Here is a 25,548-nt window from a genome sequence, read left to right on the forward strand (position 1 = left end):
GGGTTTGGGCCTGCCACTTTTGGACTCTTGCTTGCTGAGGTGTTCCAGCGAGTGTCTCTGTAGATCTAAGAAAACTATGTCTTGATTTAAGTCATTGACGTGCTGGCTGATACCCAAACGGGATGAGCTGGAAATGTCTCTGCCTTGGTCCTTTCACTATTGGCTGCTACTTCCCGGCGGATGTCAGGTGGTGCAATACCGGCTAGGCAGTGTAATTTCTCCAGTGGTGTAGGGCGCAGACACCCTCATTAAGAGCCACATCTACTGTTTTAACGTGGTGAGATGTGTTCCACACTGGGAATGCGTACTCAGCAGCAGAGTAGCATAGCGCGAGGGCAGATGTCTTCACTGTGTCTGGTTGTGATCCCCAGGTTGTACAATACAGTACAATACAGTAAAACAATGTAACACAAGAACACAACACAAAATAAGAAAAGAAAATAACAAGATACAAAAACCAATATAAATAAACAGTGCAACAATATAAAATCAGAACATTAAAATATATCAGGCACTTCATGCTAGAAGTAAGAAACTGGGGACACCAGTCAGAAGGGTCGCCCTGCTTCCTTACTTTCTCTCATGCTTTTCTCTTCCTTTCTTTTCCTCCTGTCTGCCACTCACCCACCTTTGTGTCTGCCACCTAAACTGCCATAGAAAGGACACATTGCCCTTTCCAGGGATCTGAACTACTCAATTGCACAGATAAATTAATTCAACTCATTCAGAAATCGTCTAAAATGTAGGGGTTTTCTACCTTATTCAAAAAAATGTTGTTTTTGTATACTTTATCTATCTACGCCTTATCCCCTTCTTTAGAGATTCAAGATGAAGTAATTTATTATGACACATGTGAAACTCCTGATGAGTTAGAAGCTACAGAGCTAGTCCTGGAAGAACCTCACAAACCTTCCTCTGAAATGGCTCAGTTGAGACAGAAGACCCAGCAGCTGGAGACAAAACGCGGGATTATCTGCTCAAGGAGAGCCTATCTCCACAACAAAAAGGTATAAGATCCAAAAGAGAGAAGTCAGTTGTGGCGGTTGGATGTTGCATTTAATTATCTTCCAAGCAAACATGGCAGATCTGTGGAAAGTTGTGTGTGATATAAAGCTCTGAATACCATGAATTTTAGAGGGACTTTTTAGCTTGTTTTGAAAAATAAGATATTAGTCCTCACTGCTGCGAAATGGTTTCTTTTCTGCTAGGATCAGTGTGAAGAGAGCCGCCGTCTGAGGCTCCAGCAGGCAGAGAAAAGTGTTCGGCATTTCCAACAACATCACAGCATCCAGATTGTGAGTATTAAGAAAGGGCTGTGTGGTGGGTGGGAGGCATTTCGTACGGAATCACATGGATTCCGGTGCAACATGTACAAGCCACAGTTCCATCCAATTCCAAATGCAGAATTTAGCTTCCTGAGAAGTTTGTAGTCCTGACGGTGGAAAGTAACTTATAAGCACCAGAAAGTAACTTATAAGCACCTGGATTGTGGCGCATCTGGCTGAGTGTCAGCTGCATTAAGATCACTCTGACCAAAAGGTCATGAGTTCGAAGCCAACCCGGGTTGGAGTGGGTTTCCAACCAATTGTGTGTAGCCTGTTGTCGACCTTTGCAACCCGAAAAACAGTTGCATCTGTCAAGTATGAAAATTAGGTACCACCTTATTTATAAGGTGGCTAAATTAACTAATTTATGAGGCCATAAAAAAGAATCCAGCAAAGCACTCCAGCAAAAAAGCATGCGGGGAATGCGGAAGTACTTCATCAGCGTCGCAGATGGACGATGAAAGTGACAGCTCCCCTGGCAGCCAGAAAAGTTAAATAGCCTCTGTGTATGTCTGTATATGTTTTATGTCAAAATTGGCATAGAATGTTTGCCACTGTACACTGTAATCCGCCCTGAGTCCCCTGTGGGGTGAGAAGGGCGGAATATAAAAGCTATAAATAAATAAATAATCAGCAGCGTGACCCAGTACCAGTAGCCAAAAGTGACAAAAAGAACAAAAACACTCAAACCAGTGTTATTTCTTCCATAGGAGCCTTTTTAATAGCAAAATAATATGGTTGCACTATTTACAAGAACAAGATTTCCATAACACAAATAAAGTTCTTTATACTTTCTTCTTTGCTTCCACACTGGGCTTCTTTTTCATGCATATAAAAAGCTTTGCTCTCACAGAGACTCTTCTCACACTAAACTTACACAGGAGCTTCACACAGTAGCCTTTTACACACAGCAGCCTTCACACTGGAGCTTGACACACGAGGCCTTCAACCTGGGGCTTCTCTCACCGAAGGCTTCTCACACCAGGCCTCTCACACACTGAGGCCTACCTCACACTGAGGCCTCTCTCAGACCGGGGCTCCTCTCAGACTGAAGCTTCTTCATACTGAGGGCAACTAACACTGAGGTATTCCCATAGTAATGCAAACAAACAGTGGAGCCTTCTCATACCGAGGCTTCTCTCAGACTGAAGCTTCTTCATACTGAGGGCAACTAACACTGAGGCATTCTCATAGTAAGGCAAACAAACACTGGAGCCTTCTCATACCGAGGCTTCTCTCGGACTGAAGCCTCTTCATACTGAGGGCAACTAACACTGAGGCATTCTCATAATGAGGGAAACTAACACAGGAGCCTTCTCATACTGGAGCCTTCTTATACCGAGGCTTCTCTCACACTGAAGCCTCTTCATACTGAGGGGAACTAATACTGAGGCATTCTCATAATGAGGGAAACTAACACAGGAGCCTTCTCATACCGAGGCTACTCTCACACTGAAGCCTCTTCATACTGAGGGCAAGTAACACTGAGGCATTCTCATAATGAGGCAAACTAACACAGGAGCCTTCTCATACTGGAGCCTTCTCATACCGAGGCTTCTCTCACACTGAAGCCTCTTTATACTGAGGGGAACTAACACTGAGGCATTCTCATAGTAAGGCAAACAAATATTGGAGTCTTCTCATATTGAGGCTTTCTCATACCGAGGCTTCTCTCAGACTGAAGCCTCTTCATACTGAGGGGAACTAACACTGAGGCATTCTCATAATGAGGGAAACTAACACAGGAGCCTTCTCATACCGAGGCAACTCTCACACTGAAGCCTCTTCATACTGAGGGCAAGTAACACTGAGGCATTCTCATAATGAGGCAAACTAACACAGGAGCCTTCTCATACTGGAGCCTTCTCATACCGAGGCTTCTCTCAGACTGAAGCCTCTTCATACTGAGGGGAACTAACACTGAGGTATTCTCATAATGAGGGAAATTAACACAGGAGCCTTCTCATACCGAGGCTTCTCTCACACTGAAGCCTCTTCATACTGAGGGGAACTAATACTGAGGCATTCTCATAATGAGGGAAACTAACACAGGAGCCTTCTCATACCGAGGCAACTCTCACACTGAAGCCTCTTCATACTGAGGGCAAGTAACACTGAGGCATTCTCATAATGAGGCAAACTAACACAGGAGACTTCTCATACTGGAGCCTTCTCATACTGAGGCTTCTCTCAGACTGAAGCCTCTTCATACTGAGGGCAACTAACACTGATGTTTGAATGCAGAAAAGAGAGAAGAGGAAAGAAGATGAGAAAATGAAGAGAACTTGGATCAAACAGGAGCGTCAGAAAACTCTGGAGAGGTTAAAAACATTCAAAGAGGTGAGTGGCACAACTCGAGTTCCTCTCTGACATTTTTACGCTTCATTTTTGGAGAAGGAAAACTTTAAAGTGTTTTTGCACTACAAATAAGATATGTGCAGTGTGCATAGGAATTCATTCATGTTTTTTTTTTCAAATTATGATCTGGCCCTCCAACAGTTTGAGGGACTGTGACCTGGCCCTATGTTTAAAAAGTTTGAGGACCCCTGGTCTAGAGGCATTCTCTCCTGACGTTTCGTCTGCATCTATGGCAAGCATCCTCAGAGGTAGTGAGGTCTGTTGAAACTAGGAAAAGGAGTTTATATATCTGTGGAATGACCAGGGTGAGACAAAGGACTCTTGTCTGCTGGAGCTAGGTGTGAATGTTTCAGCGGATCACCTTGATGAGCATATAATGGCCTGACAGTGCCTGGAGCCAACTTTTGTTGAGAGGTGATTAGATGTTCTTGTTTGTTTCCTCTCTGTTGTTGTGCTGTTGCAATTTTAGAGTTTTTTAATACTGGTAGCCCGATTTTGTCTCACCCTGGTCATTCCACAGATATATAAACCCTTTTTCCTAGTTCCAACAGACCTCACTACCTCCGAGGATGCTTGCCATAGATGCAGGCGAAACGTCAGGAGAGAATGCCTCTAGACCATGGCCATATAGCCCAAAAAACCTACAACAACCCAGTGATTCCAGCCATGAAAGCCTGAGACAATACTTTATTATTGTTGGTATTATTACATTTATTATTTTACTATATTATTATTATCATTATTATCATTATTACCTTTATCATTTTACTTTATTATTATAACATTTATTATTTTACTTTGTTGTTATTGCTAATATTACATTTATTATTTTACTCTCTTTATTGTTATTAGAAGGATACGTAAGCACATTTACATTGAAGAAGGTTAGAATAATGGTTTAATCAGAGCTGAGCAGTCTTATCTTAAATTACAGTTTTATGAAAATATTCAAAAACATTTAATCTATTCATGCCTCAATTAATGTAATTGTATTGTCGAAGGCTTTCATGGCTGGAATCACTAGGTTCTTGTGGGTTTTTTCGGGCTATAGGGCCATGTTCTAGAGGCATTTCTCCTGACGTTTCGCCTGCATCTATGGCAAGCATCCTCAGAAGCAACTTCTGAGGATGCTTGCCATAGATGCAGGCGAAACGTCAGGAGAAATGCCTCTAGAACATGGCCCTATAGCCCGAAAAAACCCACAAGAACCTAATGTAATTGTATTGGTATCTATTTCTATTTCAAAATTTACCAGTAGCTGCTGCATTTCCCACCCTCTGCTTATACTCGAGTCAATCCATTTTCCCAGTTTTTTTGTGATAAAATCGAGTGCCTTGGCTTATATTTGGGTCAGCTTATAATTGAGTATATACGGTAATGGCTTTTCCTGCCTTATAGAAATGTCCAGCACAATTTGTGTTGAAGACGTCCCGGCCTTTGAACACCAAACAGCCGCAGACGGCATCCCGTCGAGCTCCAACGGCATCTCCTCAGCCTTTGTCGACAAGCAAAATGCCTGCTGCTAAGCAGCCAAGGGCCTCTCGCCAGTCAAGGGAAGCCAAAGGTTCCAAAGCAGTGTGCCAGAAGACCCCGAAAGAGATTCCCATCCAGATTTTTGTACCACCCAATAGCCCGGAGAAACCCAACAGAAGTGAAGGGGCGCCATCACTGATGGTCCCACCCCCTCCACCGCTACCGCCACCCCCTCCACCCCTGCCAAGCATCCTGCCCATTTGCCCAAAGAGGCCACAAGAGACTCCAGAGCCCCCCAGATGTGAAGATTCACCTGCAGCAAGTGTTACCACTAAGGAAGGAAACCGTTTGTCCAGGTGCACAGGTAAACCACTGTAAATGTCTGCGTTTTTGTAGTAACATGGCCATGCGGAACGACTAAATAGTATCAGAAAAACTCACAGGTCCTTTGCTTGTTTCTACCCTCCTGGTTATTTATTTATTTATTTCGTATCAAAAGCATTGCATAAATTAGTATTAAACCGATTTAAAAAATAGAAGGAGCGTAGGTGGCTAAATATCTTTTGACCAAAAACAGGCAACAGCAATGGCATTGTCTGTAGCCTCCAACAAGTTTGCAAGCTTGGTAGTTGATTAAATGTCCTTTGACCAGTATCTGTCCCCTTGGAGTGCCTCTGGTGTTGCCGCAAGGAGGTCTTCCCTTGTGCATCATGTGGCAGGGCTCAGGGTGCATTGCAGCAGGTGGTCAGTGGTTTGCTCTTCTCCGCACTCGCATGTCGTGGATTCCACTTTGTAGCCCCATTTCTGAAGGTTGTCCTTTAAATGTCCTTTGACCAGTAGCTGGCCACTTGGAGTGCCTCTGGTGTTACTATAAGAAGGTCCTCCATGGTGCATGTGGCAGGGCTCAGGTTGCATTGCAGCAGGTGGTCAGTGGTTTGCTCTTCTCCACACTCGCATGTCGTGGATTCTACTTTGTGGCCCCATTTCTTGAGGTTGGCTCTGCATCTCATGGTGCCAGAGCGCAGTCTGTTCAGCGCCTTTCAAGTCACCCCATCTTCTGTGTGCCCAGGATGAGTCTCTCATGTGGTATCAGCCATTGGTTGAGGTTCTGGGTTTGAGCCTGCCATTTTTGGACTCTCGCTTGCTGAGGTGTTCCAGCGAGTGTCTCTGTAGATCTTAGAAAACTATTTCTAGATTTAAGTCGTTGACGTGCTGGCTGAAACCCAAACAGGGGATGAGCTGGAGATGTCACTGCCTTGGTCCTTTGACTATTGGCTGCTACTTCCCGGTGGATGTCAGATGGTTCAATACCAGCTAAACAGTGTAATTTCTCCAGTGGTGTAGGGCACAGACACCCTGTGATAATGCGGCATGTCTCATTAAGAGCCACATCTACTGTTTTAGTGTGGTGAGATGTGTTCCACACTGGGCATGCGTACTCAGCAGCAGAGTAGCATAGCGCAAGGGCAGATGTCTTCACTGTGTCTGGTTGTGATCCCCAGGTTGTGCCAGTCAGCTTTCGTATGATATTGTTTCTAGCACCCACTTTTTGCTTGATGTTCAGGCAGTGCTCCTTGTAGTTAAGAGCACGGTCCAGAGTGACTCCCAGGTATTTGGGTGTCCTGCAATGCTCCAGTGGGATTCCTTCCTTCCTAGGTCATCCTCAGAGCTCGGGATGCTTTTCTGTTCTTGAGGTGAAAGGCACATGTCTGTGTTTTAGTTGGATTAGGGATCAGCTGGTTTTCTCTGTAGTAGGCAGTAAGAGCACCTAGAACTTCGGAGAGCTTCTGTTCAACCATCTCAAAGCTCCCTGCTTGAGCGGTAATGGCATGATCATCAGCATAGATGAAACTCTATCCCTTCTGGCAGTGGCTGGTTATTTGTGTAGATGTTGAACATGGATGGAGCAATGTTGAGAAGCCACTGCAACATAGGAACAAGTCATTTGCTTTCCCTGTGTGAGGGTCTGCAGCCTTTCTTTCAATGCAAAGGTAGAGGCAATCTGAGATTCAAGCTGTAGTCTATCCAAGGAAAACAGGCAAGCAAAGCAAATTCCAGAAGGTCAAATACACAGAGTCTCACTGAAAAGTCCAAAATCCAAACAGCGTTGTCCAAAGTTCATGGCACCAAGGTCACCAGTAAGATGACTGGCTATAACACCAACACAACAATCAGGTTATCCAAAATCATAATTCATGACCATTCCAAATTGTCACGGCACTATTCCATAATTCTCTAGTGGGTTACTAACTAAATGCTTGATCCCACGTCCACATCTTTAGCCTTTACCTGAGCAGTGATGAATCATAGAATCATAGAGTTGGAAGAGACCTCATGGGCCATCCAGTCCAACCCCATTCTGCCAAGAAGCAGGAAAATCACATTCAAATCACCCCTGACAGATGGCCATCCAGCCTCTGTTTAAAAGCTTCCAAAGAAGGAGCCTCCACCAGACTCCAGGGCAGAGAGTTCCACTGCTGAACGGCTCTCACAGTCAGGAAGTTCTTCCTCATGTTCAGATGGAATCTCCTTTCTTGTAGTTTGAAGCCATTGTTCCGCGTCCTAATCTCCAAGGAAGCAGAAAACAAGCTTGTTCCCTCCTCCTCCCTGTGGCTTCCTCTCACATATTTATACATGGCTATCATATCTCCTCTCAGCCTCCTCTTCTTCAGGCTAAACATGCCCAGCTCCTTAAACCGCTCCTCATAGGGCTTGTTCTCCAGACCCTTGATCATTTTAGTCGCCCTCCTCTGGACACATTCCAGCTTGTCAATATCTCTCTTGAATTGTGGTGCCCAGAATTGGACACAATATTCCAGATGTGGTCTAACCAAAGCAGAATAGAGCATGGGGAGCATGTCTTCCCTGGATCTAGACACTATGCTCCTATTGATGCAGGCCAAAATCCCATTGGCTTTTTTTTGCCGCCACATCACATTGTTGGCTCATGTTTAACTTGTTATCCACGAGGACTCCAAGATCTTTTTCACACATCCTGCTCTCGAACCAGGCATTGTCCCCCATTCTGTATCTTTGCATTTCGTTTTTTCTGCCTAAGTGGAGTATCTTGCATTTCTCCCTGTTGAACTTCATTTTGTTACATTTTGGCCCATCTCTCTAATCTGTCAAGATTAGATTGAATTAATGGTTAGAATGATTTCCTTCTAACCATTAAAAAAACCCCTTAGTTCCAAAACTACCTCTTCTTCTGGTATATCTCACACGTGATTCCTCAGACATGTGAAGTGTACTCAGGAGGAGGAAAGTGCAGGCGGGTGTACTTCTAAATTTGTAAGTGGCACATATGGTGGCTTGGAACAAATGAGCTCTTCAAACCATGTACTTCTTTGTGTAAATTCCTACTGCTAAATTAAAACTTGCCTTTGCATATGGAAGGGATTCATCAAAAAGTTTTATTTCTTCTGTTTTGTCTTGCGATGCTTTTCTAATTGATATTAAGTAAAGGTTAACTGGGTTGCTGTGAGTTTTCCAGGCTGTATAGCCATGTATCAGGAGCATTATCTCTGGAACATGGCCATACAGCCCAGAAAACTCACAGCAAACCAGTGATTCTGACCATGAAAGCTTTCAGTAACACAGTAAAGGTTAACTTTAGCAGTTGATTTACTCAGATGGAAGTCTGCAAAAAGGCAACCTAGTACAATTACTATATTGTACTATACCATTATATTGTAATATTATTAGTAATATTACATGTCATATAAAATATATAATTATAATACTGTATTATTATTAGTAGTAGTATTATATTGTATTACATTATAATATTACTATATTATATGTATATACAATATATTATATTATATTATTAGTAAGAGGAGGGCGACTCAAATGATCAAGGGTCTGGAGAACAAGCCCTATGAGGAGCAGCTTAAGGAGCTGGGCATGTTTAGCCTGAAGAAGAGAAGGCTGAGAGGAGATATGATAGCCATGTATAAATATGTGAGAGGAAGCCACAGGGAGGAGGAGGGAGCAAGCTTGTTTTATGCTTCCTTGGAGACTAGGACGCAATGGAACAATGGCTTTAAACTACAAGAGAGGAGATTCCATCTGAACACGAGGAAGAACTTCCTGACTGTGAGAGCCGTTCAGCAGTGGAACTCTCTGCCCCGGAGTGTGGTGGAGCCTCCTTCTTTGGAAGCTTTGAAACAGGCTGGGTGGCCATCTGTCAAGGGTGCTTTGAATGCAATATTCCTGCTTCTTGGCAGAATGGGGTGGACTGGATGGCCCATGAGGTCTCTTCCAACTCTTTGATTCTATGATTCTATAAGCCACAGGAGACAAGATGGAACTGTCTTCTGCCTCCCTCTCTCTTCATTCTGGCCCAGAGCATTCTGGTGCCCGGGGGGGGGGGGGGGGGGCTCCCAACAGATGACATAGGCAACTATAAATCCCAGTAACTACAGCTCCCAAATTACCCCACCAGTATTCAAATTTGAGTGTGTCTGGTATTTGTACCAAATTTGATCTAGAGAATGAAAATAAATCCCATATATCATAGAATCATAGAATCAAAGAGTTGGAAGAGACCTCATGGGCCATCCAGTCCAACCCCATTCTGCCAAGAAGCAGGAATATTGCATTCAAATCACCCCTGACAGATGGCCATCCAGCCTCTGCTTAAAAGCTTCCAAAGAAGGAGCCTCCACCACACTCCGGGGCAGAGAGTTCCACTGCTGAACGGCTCTCACAGTCAGGAAGTTCTTCCTCATGTTCAGATGGAATCTCCTCTCTTGTAGTTTGAAGCCATTGCTCCTTTGCGTCCTAGTCTCCAAGGAAGCAGAAAACAAGCTTGCTCCCTCCTCCCTGTGGCTTCCTCTCACATATTTATACATGGCTATCATATCTCCTCTCAGCCTTCTCTTCTTCAGGCTAAACATGCCCAGTTCCCTAAGCCGCTCCTCATAGGGCTTGTTCTCCAGACCCTTGATCATTTTAGTCGCCCAGAATATTGACATTACAATTCATAACAGTAGCAAAATTAGTTATGAAGTAGCAGTGAAAATAATTTTATGGTTGGGATCACCACAGCATGAGGAACTGTATTAAAGGGTTAGGAAATTAACGGCATTGGGAAGATTGAGAACTACTGGTCTACTAGCTGTTAGGAATTGTGGAAGTTGAAGTCCAAAACACCGGGAGCGCTGAAGTTTTGGACTGCACTTTATTTATTTATTTATTTATTTATTTTGCGCATTTCTACCCCGCCCTTCTCAACACCTGAGGGGGGACTCAGGGCGGCTTACAAAAGGCACAATTTGATGCCAACAACAAACAATAAAATAAAAACATGTATCAATAGCCATTATAAACAATTTAAACAAGCAAGATATATATAACAGTCAATAAAACCAATCTAATGTTCAGTGTTCACCAGCTCAGAGTCCGTAAGTTCATTCCACATAGTCAAATCCTATCAATTCTGGTCATCATTATCCTTTGTCTATCTGCCAGATTACCCAAAGGCCTGGTCCCATATCCATGTTTTTAGTTTCCTTCTGAAAGAGAGGAGGGCTGTTGATGACCTGATTTCCCCGGGAAGTGAATTCCACAGTTGAGGAGCCACCACCGAGAAGGCCCTGCTCCTTGTCCCCACCAATCTCACTTGTGATAGAGGTGGGACCGAGAGCAGGGCCTCCCCAGAAGATCTTAAACTCAGAGGCGGGAGGTAGAAGGAGATGCGTCCGGACAGGTACGCTGGGCCGGAACCGTATAGGGGTTTTGTAGGTCAAAACCAGCACTTTGAATTGTGCTCGGAACTGGATCGGCAGCCAGTGGAGCTGACATAACAGAGGGTTGGTATGTTCCCTGTATGACGCTCCGGTGAGTAATCTGGCCGCCGGCCGCTGGACTAATTGAAGTTTCCAAACAGTCTTCAAGGGCAACCCCACATAGAGTGCGTTGCAGTAATCTATTCGGGATGTAACAAGAGCGTGGACCACTGTGGCCAGATCTGACTTACCAAGGTACCGGCGCAACTGGCACACAAGTTTTAATTGTGCAAAAACTCTCCCGTCCACCGCTGAGACCTGGGGTTCCAGGATGAATGTAGTTTGATTGCATTTAATAATAATAATAATAATAATAATAATAATAATAATAATATTTTGACTGCAGTATCTTAATGCTATGGAATCCTGGGAGTTGTCGTTTTCCCAGGTCTTTTATTATTTATTTATTTATTTATTTATTACTACTGCGCTTGTATACTGCTGTTTCTCAGCCTACATTGGCGACTCAACGCGGTTTACAACACTACAATAGTCAACAATATTCAATATAAAAAGCATAAAAACACAGACATAATATACAATATTGGGCCACCAATATCGAACCAATGCATCTCTTAACTAAAAACGCAGTCCAATTTCATCGTCTGTGATTACCAGTCCTTAATCATCAGATTCATTGCACCGAGTTAACCGAATGCTTGTTCGAACATCCATGTCTTCAGTCTTTTTCGAAACACCATCAGCGAGGGGGCTGATCTTACCTCTATGGTGAGGGCGTTCCAAAGCCGAGGGGCCACCACAGAAAAGGCCCTGTCTCTCGTCCCCGCCAGCCGCACCTGTGAAGCAGGCGAGATAAAGAGCAGGGCCTCCCCAGAAGATCTTAGGGTCCTGGTGGGCTGATAGGCCGAGATACGTTCGGATAGATAAGTTGGGCCAGAACCGTTTAGGGCTTTAAAGGCCAACTCCAGCACTTTGAATTGGGCCCGGTAGCAAATCGGCAGCCAGTGGAGCTGGTGCAGCAGAGGAGTTGTGTGCTCCCTGCGCTCCGCTCCTGTTAGTAACATGGCTGCTGCCCGTTGGACTAATTGGAGCTTCCGAGCCGTCTTCAAAGGCAACCCCACGTAGAGAGCGTTGCAGTAGTCAAGACGGGATGTAACCAGACGGGATGTATTGTTTTCTCTAGCCAGGAGTGCCGTTGCCTCACCAAACTCCCAGGATATGAGTGTTACACTTGCGAATGGCTGTTTCCTCTTCTTCCTCCCACAGGATCCATGGATGAGGTTCTGGCTTCGCTAAAGCGTGGCGAAGTCCTTCTGCGCAAAGTAGAGCCGCCACCCCAGGGGCCGTCTTCCAGCTCCGGCCTCAACGACAGCATCCTTGCCGCCATCAGACAAGGAGTCAAGCTGAGGAAAGTAAGTCAGGAGCCCAAGACCGATGCGGAGAAAGGTTCCAGCAACGAACTGGAACGAAGCATCAAGGCGGCCATCCAGAGAATAAAGAAAGCGTCCGCCGACTCAGAAGAAGATGAGAATAATGATCACAACAGTGGTGAATGGAATGGATAACGCAGCGGTTGGAGACTTATCTAGACCTTCTCAGAAGTTTATGGGCGATGCTTAGCAAACCCAAGACATTCAAGACAGACCCAGCTAGTGTCTGTGATGGATAAAGTGACCTAGAGTCCTTTGGAGAGGGTTGAAAACTACTGCGTTTGAAGAGATTCAGGTTAACCTGTTTACTGAATTGCCTTTATTGAATTTTGCACATTTTTTAAGGACAGGGTTATTCTGTTCTAGGAAAGGAAGAGCTGTACTCAGAAGTATTAAATTATCTTCCTGTCCTTTTCCGAAGTTAATTCTATCATATTCAGCGAAGCACTAATTAAACAGAGCTCTGTGAGTTTGTCAAAAGTCATCCAATTAAGACGGTCCTATGACAATGAATTTCCCATCAAAGATGGAGGGGGGGCTACATATTAATTTGGGGAGACCACCTCAGTGTGACACATTTTTACAAAATGTGTAAGTGCTAAGCACTGACAGAATTACGAGGGTTGAATGAAAAGTAATGCCTCCCCCTTCGTAACTCCTCAACAGGTGGCATTACTGGTATGCAGCAGGTACTGGCTTGTTCAGTAGACTCTCCTCTACAGTTCCATTTTGGCAGGAAGCCTTAGCATTGAATGGCTGTGTTGTTAAAGTGCGAAGTATGGAACCCTGCACAGACAGTTAGAATCATAGAATAGAATCATAGAATCAAAGAGTTGGAAGAGACCTCATGGGCCATCCAGTCCAACCCCATTCTGCCAAGAAGCAGGAATATTGCATTCAAATCACCCCTGACAGATGGCCATCCAGCCTCTGCTTAAAAGCTTCCAAAGAAGGAGCCTCCACCACACTCCGGGGCAGAGAGTTCCACTGCTGAACGGCTCTCACAGTCAGGAAGTTCTTCCTCATGTTCAGATGGAATCTCCTTTCTTGTAGTTTGAAGCAATTGTTTTGCATCCTAGTCTCCAGGGAAGCAGAAAACAAGCTTGCTCCCTCCTCCTCCCTGTGGCTTCCTCTCACATATTTATACATGGCTATCATATCCCCTCCCAGCCTTCTCTTCTTCAGGCTAAACATGCCCAGCTCCTTAAGCCACTCCTCATAGGGCTTGTTCTCCAGACCCTTTATCATTTTAGTCGCCCTCCTCTGAACACATTCCAGCTTGTCAATATCTCTCTTGAATTGTGGTGCCCAGAATTGGACACAATATTCCAGGTGTGGTCGTAAGTTGGTCAGTGCGACTTAAGAAACTTGCAGTCATTGAATTCTTGACAGTAGGTGTCACCCCAAAGGAGATTCATCAGAGAATGCAAGCTGTTTATGGTGATTGTGTTGATGTGAGTACTGTGCGTCATTGGGCGAGCAAATTTAAAGATGTTGAGGTGACACCTTCTGCTGTCAAGAATTCCATGACTGCACGTTGCTTAAGTCACATTGACTGACCATTTGTGCAGGGTTCCATACTTTGCACTTTAACAACACAATCGTTCACTGCTAAGGCTTCCTGCCAAAATGGAACTGAAGAGGAGAGTCTACTGAACAAGCCAGTACCTGCCGCATACCAGTACTGCCATCTGTTGAGGAGTTACGAAGGTGGAGGCATTACTTTTTCTGCTAGGGCTTCCCACCAAAATGGAACTGTAGAGAAGAGTCTACTGAACAAGCCAGTACCTGCCGCATACCAGTACTGCCATCTGTTGAGGAGTTAATAAGGTGGAGGCATTACTTTTCATTCAACCCTTGTACTTTCAATAGAAATGCAAAGTTGCCTTTTACATTTTATTGTATAGTATCTCAAAACACTACACAATAACACTTGCTGCTGCAGCAGATTAAACTGCTGAGCTGCTGTACTTGCTGACCAAAAGGTTGGCAGTTCGAATCCAGGGAGCGGGGTGAGTTCCCGCTGTTAGCCCCAGCTTCTGCCAACATAGCAATTTGAAAACATGTAAATGTGAGTAGATCAGTAGGTACCGCTTCGGCAGGAAGGTAGTGGTGCTCCATGCAGTCATGCTGGCCACATGGCCTTGGAGGTGTCTACGGACAACGCCGGCTCTTTGGTTTAGAGATTGAGATGAGCACTAACCCCGAGAGTTGGACACAACTAGACTTAATGTCAAGGGGAAACCTTTACCTTTATGTCAAAATAATACCAGACACTGTGACAGTAAAACATGTCTATAGCAAGCCACCCAATACCCTCCAGAGGAATGAAATAACTCCCATCATCCTTCGAAAGCACTGCCAGGGGATAATGAGGAATGTAGTCCAACACTTCTAAGGCATGCTAAACTGGGCTAAGCTAATGGATGCTTTGAAGATTGCTGCTGCTTTTATGAATACAATGACTATCAGAATATTATATTATTTGCTTAAATTGAAATGAATTCTTTCAATAACACTATAAACCAAAACGGTTGTGATGTGTGTTATGTCAGTATTGTTGACTCAGAAAGAAATTTGAAAGCCGTCTTTAGTCGAATCCGTGTTACTAACTGGTGTTAACTTTTATATACACATTCTTTTATTAGTTCTATAACCAGTTGACTGAGAGGATTGTGTTGTCGAAGGCTTTCATGGTCAGAATCACTGGGTTGCTGTGAGTTTTCCGGGCTGTATGGCCATGTTCCAGAAGCATTCTCTCCTGACATTTCACCCTCATCTATGGCAGGCATCCTCAGAGGTTGTGAGGTCTGTTGGAAACTAGGCAAGTGGGGTTTATATATCTGTGGAATAATATCCAGGGTGGGAGAAGGAACTCTTGTCTGCTAGAGGCACAGGGGAAAGTTGCAATTGGCCACCTTGATTAGCATTGAAAGGCATTGCAGCTTCAAAGACTGGCTGGTTTTCCCCAGGCAGGAAGCAGCCAGGCTCTGAAGCTGCAAGGTTATTCAGTGCTAATCAAGGTGAACAATTGCAGCATTCATACTTCCCTCAAACAGACAAGGATTCTCCCCCCCCCCTTTTTTTTTTGAAACCTTGGCCCTTAACAATATGCACAAAGAATAGACTTTTAATATATATGTGTCATTTTGATAATTTTATTTTGATAATTTTATGCCGACTGAGAGCCGTTCAGCAGTGGAACTCTCTGCCCTGGAGTGTGGTGGAAGTTCTTTCTTTGGAGGTTTTTAAACAGAGGCTAGATGGCCATCTGTTGAGGGTGCTTTGAATGCAATATTCCTTCTTCTTGGCAGAATGGGGTTGGACTGGATGGCCCATGAGGTCTCTTCCAACTCTTTGATTCTATGTTGTTTTGATATTCTCTTTATCTTGTTTATTCTGTATGTTTTGATGTTTGTTACTTGGAAACTGCCCCGAGTCATCTTGAGAGATAGAGTGTTATATAAATAAAGTTTATTATTATTACTATTATTATTATTATTATTATTATTATTACTACTACTACTACTACTACTACTAGCCGTCCTTCCACGCGTTGCTGTGGCCCACATGGGGGTTCTGTGTGGGAGGTTTGGCCCAATTCTATCGTTGGTGAGGTTCAGAATGCTCTGTGATTGTAGGTGAACTATAAATCCCAGCAACTACAACTCCCAAATGTCAAGATTCTATTTTCCCCAAACTCCACTAGTGTTCACATTTGGGAATATTGAGTATTTGTGTAGAGTTTGGTCCAGATCCATTATTGTTTGCGTCCACAGTGATCTCTGAGTGTAGGCGAACTACAACTCCAAAACCAAAGGACACTGCCCACCAAACCCTTCCAGTATTTTCTGTTGGTCATGGGAGAACTGTGCGCCAAGTTTGGTTCAATTCCATCGTTGGTGGGGTTCAGAATGCTCTTTGATTGTAGGTGAACTATAAATTCCAGCAACTACAACTCCCAAATGACAAAATCAATTTTTTTGAGTGAAGGACATACATTGGTTTGTTAGGTGTATCGTGTCCAAATTTGGTGTCAATTCCCCCAATAGTTTTTGAGTTCTGTGAATACCACAAACGAACATTACATTTTTATTTATATAGATTATATACTATTATTATTATTATTATTATTATTATTATTATTATTATTTATTGATAATCTGCATGGCATATTTTCTTTCTCTGGCAAGACAGTGTGTGGGCTGGTCAAACATGAACTCCACTTGATTTTGATTTTGTCACATTCCTAACAGGAAACAATCAGAGCCAGCTAACACCTCCTAACAAAGGAGTTCCCCAGACAGCAAGCAGCCAGAGTTTTCAATAGGTTCTTGTGGGTTTTTTCGGGCTATAGAGCCATGTTCTAGAGGCATTTCTCCTGACGTTTTGCCTGCATCTATGGCAAGCATCCTCAGAGGTTGTGAGGTCTGTTGGAATTAGGACAATGGGTTTATATATCTGTGGAATGGCTGGGGTGGGGCAAAGAGCTCTTCTCTGCTGGAGCTAGGTGTGAATGTTTCAGCTGATCACCTTCATTAGCATTTGAAGGCCTGCCTGAGCCTGGGAAAATCTCTCGCTGGGAGGTGTTAATCTGTGCCTGGTTGTTTCCTCTCTGTTATTTTGCTGTAGAGTTTTTTAATACTGGTAGCCAGATTTTGTTCATTTTCATGAACAAACGCAGCGGCCAGACAAGCATCAAGAAACATGAAAGGCACTGCAGACTCCTTCAACCAGAGAAGTCAGCCATAGCAGAGCACCTGATGAACCAACCTGGACACAGCATATTATTTGAGAACACAGAAATGCTGGACCACACCAACAACCACCATGTCAGGCTACACAGAGAAGCCATTGAAATCCACAAGCATGTGGACAATTTCAACAGAAAGGAAGAGACCATGAAAATGAACAAAATCTGGCTACCAGTATTAAAAAAAACTCTAAAATTACAACAGCAAAACAGCAGAGAGGAAACAACCAGGCACAGATTAACACCTCAAAGCAAGAGATTTTCCCAGGCTCAGGCAGGCCTTCAAATGCTAATGAAAGTGATCAGCTGAAACATTCACACCTAGCTCCAGCAGAGAAGAGCTCTTTGCCCCACCCCAGCCATTCCACAGATATATAAACCCATTGTCCCAATTCCAACAGACCTCACAACCTCTGAGGATGCTTGCCATAGATGCAGGCGAAACGTCAGGAGAAATGCCTCTAGAACATGGCTCTATAGCCCGAAAAAACCCACAAGAACCTAGTGATTCCAGCCATGAAAGCCTTCGACAATACAGAGATTTCAATGCTAATCAAGGTGGCTAGTTGCAACTTTCACCTGTGCCTCTAGCAGACAAGAGTTCTTTCTCCCACCCTGGACATTATTCCACAGATATATAAACCCCACTTGCCTCGTTTCCAACAAAACTTGCAACTTCTGAAAATGTCTGCCATAGATGTGGGTGAAACGTCAGGAGAGAATGCTTCTGGAACATGGCCATACAGCCCGGAAAACTCCCAGCAATCCAAGCAAACAATCTCACAAAGATATTCAGACCCAATTTTCCATTGCTTCCGTTTTTATTTTCTTTGGAAAATCCTTAAAACAAACAAACAAACAAAACCACAAAATAAAGAATAGTTAGAGCAGAACCGAAAATAATTCTGAAGGGGTTCACAGCGAGACTCTGTGAAAGGGACCTTGAGGTTTCCAGATTTGCTACCTTTCAATGTGTGCCCTCTTTTGTTCTTTCTCCTCCCACACTTTATCACATCAGAGAACAAACAGAAGCACCCTGGGTGTGTTCCTAAGAGGAAAAGGGTCACATCGTTTCCCAGAAAGCCATAATGGCAAAATGAGTTGGGAATACACCAAAGGATTCGTCTCACTACCTCGCCAGGAGCAAACACCAACTGCTGGGACCAAATTAATAATAGATGCGGGAACTGACAGAGCAAAGGCATAAAAGGGGAATTTAATTTAAGTGGTAGACCATAAAGTAATATACTTTGGTGGGGAGGGGAGAACTGGGTTCCATTATTTAGCCCAAGCATTTCCCTGCAGAAATACTGAAGGTTATCTATATAAATAAAAATGTAATGTTCGTTTGTGGGATTAACATAACTAAAAAACCACTGGACGAATTGCCACCAAATTTGGCCACAAGACACCTACTAACCCAAGGAGCGACCATCACTCAAAAATTGATTTTGTTATATGGGAGTTGTAGTTGCTGGGATTTATAGTTCACCTACAATCAAAGAGCGTTCTGAACTCTGTTATGAACCCAAAGAGGTTCCTGTTCTTTTTGCAGAGTGTTCAAGGAATAATAAGGTAGTTTAGATCAACAAGACACTTTGGAGACCAAATTTGGTTTTGACACTATTCATGTAACATTTATTGAAATGCAATCATCACAGAATCATATCAGAATCACATCAAGGAGAGCTCTCGTGCACCCACACATTCATTCATACTCACACACACACAGGCCTCCTCCGGCGAAGATGATCAGTCTTTTCCGAGGAAGCGTGGATGCTTCGTTGCTGCAGTTCAGGAAGCGTGCATGTTGTTGGGGGTCCCCCGCGTTTACAGGCCAAAACCCATTTTTCCTTTTTTTGTAATCGGGTTGTTCTGTCCTTTTTAAGCTCTTCCAAGCTCTTGTTCTTTCCAAAGTTCAAGATATTCACATTCCAGACCTCAATGACTTATGGGGTACCTCCTGCACACTCCTTATCCTCCTTATGGGCTTGACCGCATACCTCATTATTAATTGTCATTCAGGTATGCCTTGCTGCCTCCTCGCTTAGGCTGCCAGGTTCGTCCCGTAACATGCCTTGCGAGAACTCCATGTTGGTTTTGTCTCTTCAGGCCTGTTTCTTCTGCCCTTCTACATGCATTCTGAACATTCATTCTTTACAACTCCACCCATGATGGAATTGAACCAAATGTGGGACTTCCGAATTCAGACAGAGTTTTGGAGCACAATACTCCTGACCTCACAATCATGTTAAAAAACCAAGTATGGATCGTCGATGTCGCAATCCCAGGTGACAGCAGGATTTAAGAGAAAGAACTGGAAAAGATGACACAATATGAGGATTTAAAGATCGAACTGCAAAAACTCTGGCACAAGCCAGTAAAAGTGGTTCCAGTGGTGATCGGCACACTGGGTGCAGTGCCTAAAGACCTTGGCCTGCACTTAAACACAATCGGCGCTGACAAAATTACCATCTGCCAGCTGCAGAAGGCCAGCTTACTGGGATCTGCACGCATTATTCGCCGATACATCACACAGTCCTAGACACTTGGGAAGTGTCCAACGTGTGATCCAATACAACAACCAGCAGAGTGTCTGCTGTGGACTCATCTTGTTGTGTTTCTAATAATAATAATAATAATAATAATAATAATAATAATAATAATGTCTGCAAAAAGTTCACACAGACAGACTACAAGCAGAGGCACAACGCCATTGCTCAGATGATTCATTGGAACTTGTGCCACAAATATCATCTGCCTGCAACAAAAAACTGGTGGAATCACAGCCTGAACAATTAGGAATTGTGTTTGCCCATTTGCCCACGCCTGTTATGGATTAATCAATACTATCAAAGTATATCAAACCACTGGAGTGTTGTGTGGTTTCCGGGCTGCATGGTCATGTTCTTGCAGTATTTTCTCCTGACCTTCTGCCCTCATCTGTGTCCACAACCACCTAACATCCCAGTGATACCAGCTGTGACATCCTTCGACAATATATCAAATCACTTTGGTACAGGGCTTGGAAAGTGACATTTCGTAGCATATCCTCAGCATGTTATGTTTTTCCCAATTCCTGTAAAATTTGTTTGGTGCCTTTTGGAAGCAAACTGCACGAATGCCGCCAGACAGCTGTACACGGTGTGGTGTGGATCCAAATAGAAGCCAAAGCCAACGAGTCGGCTGCAGGGAACTGAGCATCTGTGCTCCAGAGAAGGAAAAAGCGATTGGTGAGTCTGGCAGGCTGGGAACGCATTGTTCCTGCTGTGAGGCTGGTGCTCATTCCCATCGATGCTCTCCCAGCGTGAGTCACCAGCCTCCTCCTCCTCCTCCTCCATCATCAGCTATGGACCCAGGAGCAGCAACAATGCCATGGCCTTCTGCTCTCCTCGCCTCTGCAGTCCCTTTCGCCCACTCTCGCCAATTAAAATTAGCACCAAGGTGTATATGAAGCCTCTCCCAAAAGGGTACAAATTGATCTTGAGTCACAAGGTTAGCCGTGGTTGGTCATCTAATAGTTTTAGCATATGCATTCAATGCGGCAGGGGAGAAGAGAGAAAAGAAAGGACACAGCATAGTTGTAGCACTTGACCATAAGCTACACTTAGAGCAGTGTTTCTCAACCTGGGGGTCGGGACCCCTGGGGGGGGGTCACGAATGGGTGTCAGAGGGGTCACCAAAGACAATTAGAAAACACAGTATTTTCTGTTGATCGTGGGGGTTCTGTGTGGGAAGTTTTGCCCAATTCTATCATTGGTAGAGTTCAGAATGCTCTTTGATTATAGGTGAACTATAAATCCCAGCCACTACAACTCCCAAATGTCAAGGTCTATCTTCCCCAAACCGCACCAGTGTCCACATTTGGGCATATTGTGTATTCATGCCAAGCTTGGTCTAGATGCATTGGCATTCTCTGGATGTGGGTAAACTACAACTCCAAAACCCAAGGTCAATGCCCACCAAATACTTCTAGTATTTTCTGTTGGTCATGGGAGCTCTGTGTCCAAAGTTAGGTTCAATTCCATCATTGGTGGAGTTCAGAAAGCTCTTTGATTATAGGTGAACTATAAATCCCAGCCACTACAACTCCCAAATGTCAAGGTCTATCTTCCCCAAACTGCACCAGTGTCCACATTTGGGCATATTGTGTATTCATGCCAAGCTTGGTCCAGATGCATTGGCATTCTCTGGATGTGGGTAAACTACAACTCCAAAACCCAAGGTCAATGCCCACCAAATACTTCTAGTATTTTCTGTTGGTCATGGGAGCTCTGTGTCCAAAGTTAGGTTCAATTCCATCATTGGTGGAGTTCAGAATGCTCTTTGATTGTAGGTGAACTATGAATCCCAGCAACTACAACTCCCAAATGACAAAATCAATCCTCCCCTCAATCCCACCAGTATTCAAATTTGGGCGTATTGAGTATTTGTGCCAAATGAATGAAAATAAATCCTGCATACCAGATATTTACACGATTATTCATAACAGGAGCAAAATTATAGTTGTGATGTAGCAATGAGAATAATGTCATGGCTGGGGGTCATGATAACATAAGGAACTGTATTAAGGGGTCACTGCATTAGGAAGGGTGAGAACCACTGACTTAGAGGTTTAATGTATTGTCGAAGTGTGCCGTCGCGCCTGGGGGCTATAGCTCTTAGTGAAAGAGGCATGGACGTGACATCTTTCCCCAGGGGATTGCTTCTTGCCCTCCTTTAGGAAACTGGAACTCTCAAAGACCCAAACACTGTAGATAACTCAAAATAAGTTTATTGTTCACAAAGAGTTATCTCTTTAAAGCAATAGTTTCAACGGGGTAAAGGAAAATGTACATTACAGTCCCAGTTAGTCCTGGGTCCAAGGAGTTTGCAGCTGAGAAGCTTTTCCAAGTTCCCTCTTTCCTCAATGGCTGTAAATGCCGGAGCAATCCACAACCCCAGTCCAAATAGCCTATGTTTGAAGACGCAGGGTCTTCCTCTGGTGCCAAAAGAACTGGTCTGAAGGCGCTTGAGACTTCCCAACGTCGTTCAGGTTGGTCTGAACATGAAGCATAACTCTCAAGGGTAAAAAACCTCAGAATTGGTGCTGAGAGGTAATTTAATCAGGGGCTTTTAGAGCCAAGTCTCTTACTCACGTCCATCTGATAGAAACTCTGATGGCAGAATGAAAAAGGGAAACACTCCCCTTCTCCAGGAAGAGGTGGAGCCGAACAATTGAGCTGACAAAGCAATTCAACTGGTGCAAACAACACTGATTGACAGCTATAAATAACCAATCAATCCAACTATACATAAGCAGGGTAAAAAGGCAGGATTAAGTATGATACAACAGTTTAAATCTTGCAACTAACAGTTCTACACACAGGTGGCGCCACTCGCGCCGTCACACAAAGGCTTTCATGGCCGGAATCACTGGATTGTTGGTAGGTTTTTCGGGCTATATGATCATGTTCTAGAAGCATTCTCTCCTGACATTTCACCTGCATCTATGGCACGCATCCTCAGAAATTGTGAGGTCTCAGAGGTTATGACCTCACAACCTCTGAGGATGGCTGCCATAGATGCAGGCGAAACGTCAGGAGAGAATCCTTCTGGAACATGGCCATATAGCCCGAAAAACTACAGCAATTTAGTGGTTTCTTTCTTTTGTATTTGTATAGTATACGAGTATAAAATTAACATGAGATAAAATTAATGTAAACAATTGGATAATGAAGTAATGAATAAAAGAAGGAACTATATATATATATGTATTGTTGAAGGCTTTCATGGCTAGAATCACTGAATTGTTGTAGGTTTTCGAGCTGTATGGCTATGTTCTAGAACATGTTGCTTGTTACTGCCTGGGGGAATCCTTTGTTGAGAGGTGATTAGCTGTTCCTGATCTGTTTCCACAGATATATAAATCCCATTTTCCTAGTTTCCAACATACCTCACAACCTCTGGGGATGCCTGCCATAAATGTGGGGGAAATGTCAGGAAAGAATGCTTCTGGAACATGGCCATACAGCCTGGGAAATTGACAACACCACATTGATTCCAGCCATTAAAGCCTTGTCAACACATTTTAACTGTAGTAATGATTAGGTTTTCATTCTCACATTGTTTTTTTTAAAATGCTAGCTTCTTTGGAGTCTCCTTGGCAGAGGAGTGGCGCATAAATAAATAACATATAACTAGCTGTCCCCTGCCACACGTTGCTGTGGCCCTCATGGGGGGTTCTGTGTGGGAGGTTGGGTCGAATTCTATCACTGGTGGGGTTCAGAATGGTCTATGATTATAGGTGAACTATAAATCCCAGCAACTACAACTCCCAAATGTCAAGATTCTATTTTCCCCAAACTCCACCAGTGTTCACATTTGAGCATATTGAATATTCGTGTAGAGTTTGGTCCAGATCCATCATTGTTTGAGTCCACAGTGATCTCTGGATGTAGGTGAAATACAACTCCAAAAACAAAGGACACTGCCCACTAAATCCTTCCAGTATTTTCTGTTGGTCATGGGAGAACCGTGTGCCAAGTTTGGTCCAATTCTATTGTTGGTGGGGTTCAGAATGCTCTGTGATTGTAGGCGAACTATAAATCCCAGCAACTACAACTCCCAAATGCCAAGATTCTATTTTCCCCAAACTCCACCAGTGTTCACACTTGGGCATATTGAGTATTTGTGTAGAGTTTGGACCAGATCCATCATTGTATGAGTCCACAGTGATCTCTGGATGTAGGTGAACTACAACTCCAAAACCAAAGGACACTGCCCACCAAATCCTTCCAGTATTTTCTGTTGGTCATGGGAGAACTGTGTGCCAAGTTTGGTTCAAGTCCATCGTTGGTGGGGTTCAGAATGCTCTTTGAATGTAGGTGAACTATAAATCCCAACAACTACAACTCCCAAATGACAAAATCAATTTTTTTGAGTGAAAGACATACACTGGGTTGTTAGAGGTGTCTTGTGTCCAAATTTGCTGTCAATTCGTCCAGTGGTTTTTGAGTTCTGTTAACCCCACAAACGAACATTACATTTTTATTTATATAGATCAGTGTTTCTCAACCTGGGGGTCGGGACCCCTGGAGGGGTCGCGTGGGGGTGTCAGAGGGGTCACCAAAGACCACCAGAAAACAGTATTTTCTGTTGGTCATGGAGTTTCTGTGTGGGAAGTTTGGCCCAATTCAATCCTTGGTAGGGTTCGAATGCTCTTTGATTGTAGGTGAACTATAAATCCCAGCAACTACAACTCCCAAATGTCAAGGTCTGTTTCCCCCAAACTTTCCTAGTGTTTACATTTGGGCATACTGAGAATTCATGCCAAGTTTGATCCAGATCCATCATTGTTTGAGTCTGTAGTTCTCTCTGGATGTAGGTAAACTACGACTCCCAAACTCAAGGTCAGTGCCCAGCAAACCCTTCCAGTATTTTCTGTTGGTCATGGGAATTTTGTGTGCCAAGTTTGATTCAGTTCCATCATTGGTGGAGTTCAGAATGTTCTTTGATTGTAGGTGAACTGTAAATCCCAGCAACTACAACTCCCGAATGTCAAGGTCTGTTTCCCCCAAACTTTCCTAGTGTTTACATTTGGGCATACTGAGAATTCATGCCAAGTTTGATCCAGATCCATCATTGTTTGAGTCTGTAGTTCTCTCTGGATGTAGGTAAACTACGACTCCCAAACTCAAGGTCAGTGCCCAGCAAACCCTTCCAGTATTTTCTGTTGGTCATGGGAATTTTGTGTGCCAAGTTTGATTCAGTTTCATCATTGGTGGAGTTCAGAATGTTCTTTGATTGTAGGTGAACTATAAATCCCAGCAATTACAACTCCCCCAGGACAAAATCAATACCCTCCCCCAATCTGTTACTATTCATAACAGCAGCAAAATGAGTTATGAAGTAGCAACGAAACTAATTTTATAGTTGGGGGTCACCATAACATGAGGAAGCGTATTAAGGCGTCGTGGCATTAAGAAGGTTGAGAAACACTGATATAGATGATGATGATAATAATAATAATAATAATAATAATAATAATAATAATAAGAGTTGGTGAGCCTTTCTGTAAAAAGTGTGCTCTCTTCTGCCTTGCTTTCCAAGCTGTATTTTGAAAATGCAGCATTTTGTCAAACTTGCCAGAGCTGTTTTTGTTTTTTGGTGGGTGATCTGGCATGCTATAATTAGGAGCCCGTTTTCCGAAATGTTCCCGCGTACGCACTATTGCTGTGCGCTATTGCTGCCATAGCAACAACTGCTGCCTCCGTTCCTCCAGCAGCAAAGCTATCCGGTTCAAGCCTCGCTGTCTCTGACGTTGCCATTTCACCTTCCCCCAAAGGCACATCCTGGATCCAAGACAGGAACATGATGGCATTGGAAAGCAAGCAAGCAAGACACTTGGCAACCGGCAAGGTAAAATAGCACCCTCCTCATTCCTCCTTGGCCCTTGCAAGAGGTCAGGATGAACA

At 43.8% G+C, this 25,548-nt stretch overlaps 1 protein-coding gene across 1 annotated transcript in view; it reads left to right on the forward strand.

Moving 5' to 3' along the window:
- The window catches only part of WHAMM (WASP homolog associated with actin, golgi membranes and microtubules), a 31,925-nt gene extending 17,055 nt beyond the window's left edge, over nt 1-14,870 (forward strand). Inside the window, exons 6-10 of the mRNA XM_067471429.1 lie at nt 820-1,007; nt 1,209-1,295; nt 3,570-3,665; nt 5,082-5,520; nt 12,176-14,870. Of these exons, the coding sequence (XP_067327530.1) occupies nt 820-1,007; nt 1,209-1,295; nt 3,570-3,665; nt 5,082-5,520; nt 12,176-12,474 (1,109 nt within the window). The 3' untranslated portion in view covers nt 12,475-14,870. The remainder of the gene's footprint in view (nt 1-819; nt 1,008-1,208; nt 1,296-3,569; nt 3,666-5,081; nt 5,521-12,175) is intronic.
- The last annotated feature ends 10,678 nt before the right edge of the window (nt 14,871-25,548 follow it).

This window comes from Anolis sagrei, chromosome 9 (genome assembly GCF_037176765.1).
Source record: "Anolis sagrei isolate rAnoSag1 chromosome 9, rAnoSag1.mat, whole genome shotgun sequence".
Classification (NCBI taxonomy): domain Eukaryota; kingdom Metazoa; phylum Chordata; class Lepidosauria; order Squamata; family Dactyloidae; genus Anolis; species Anolis sagrei.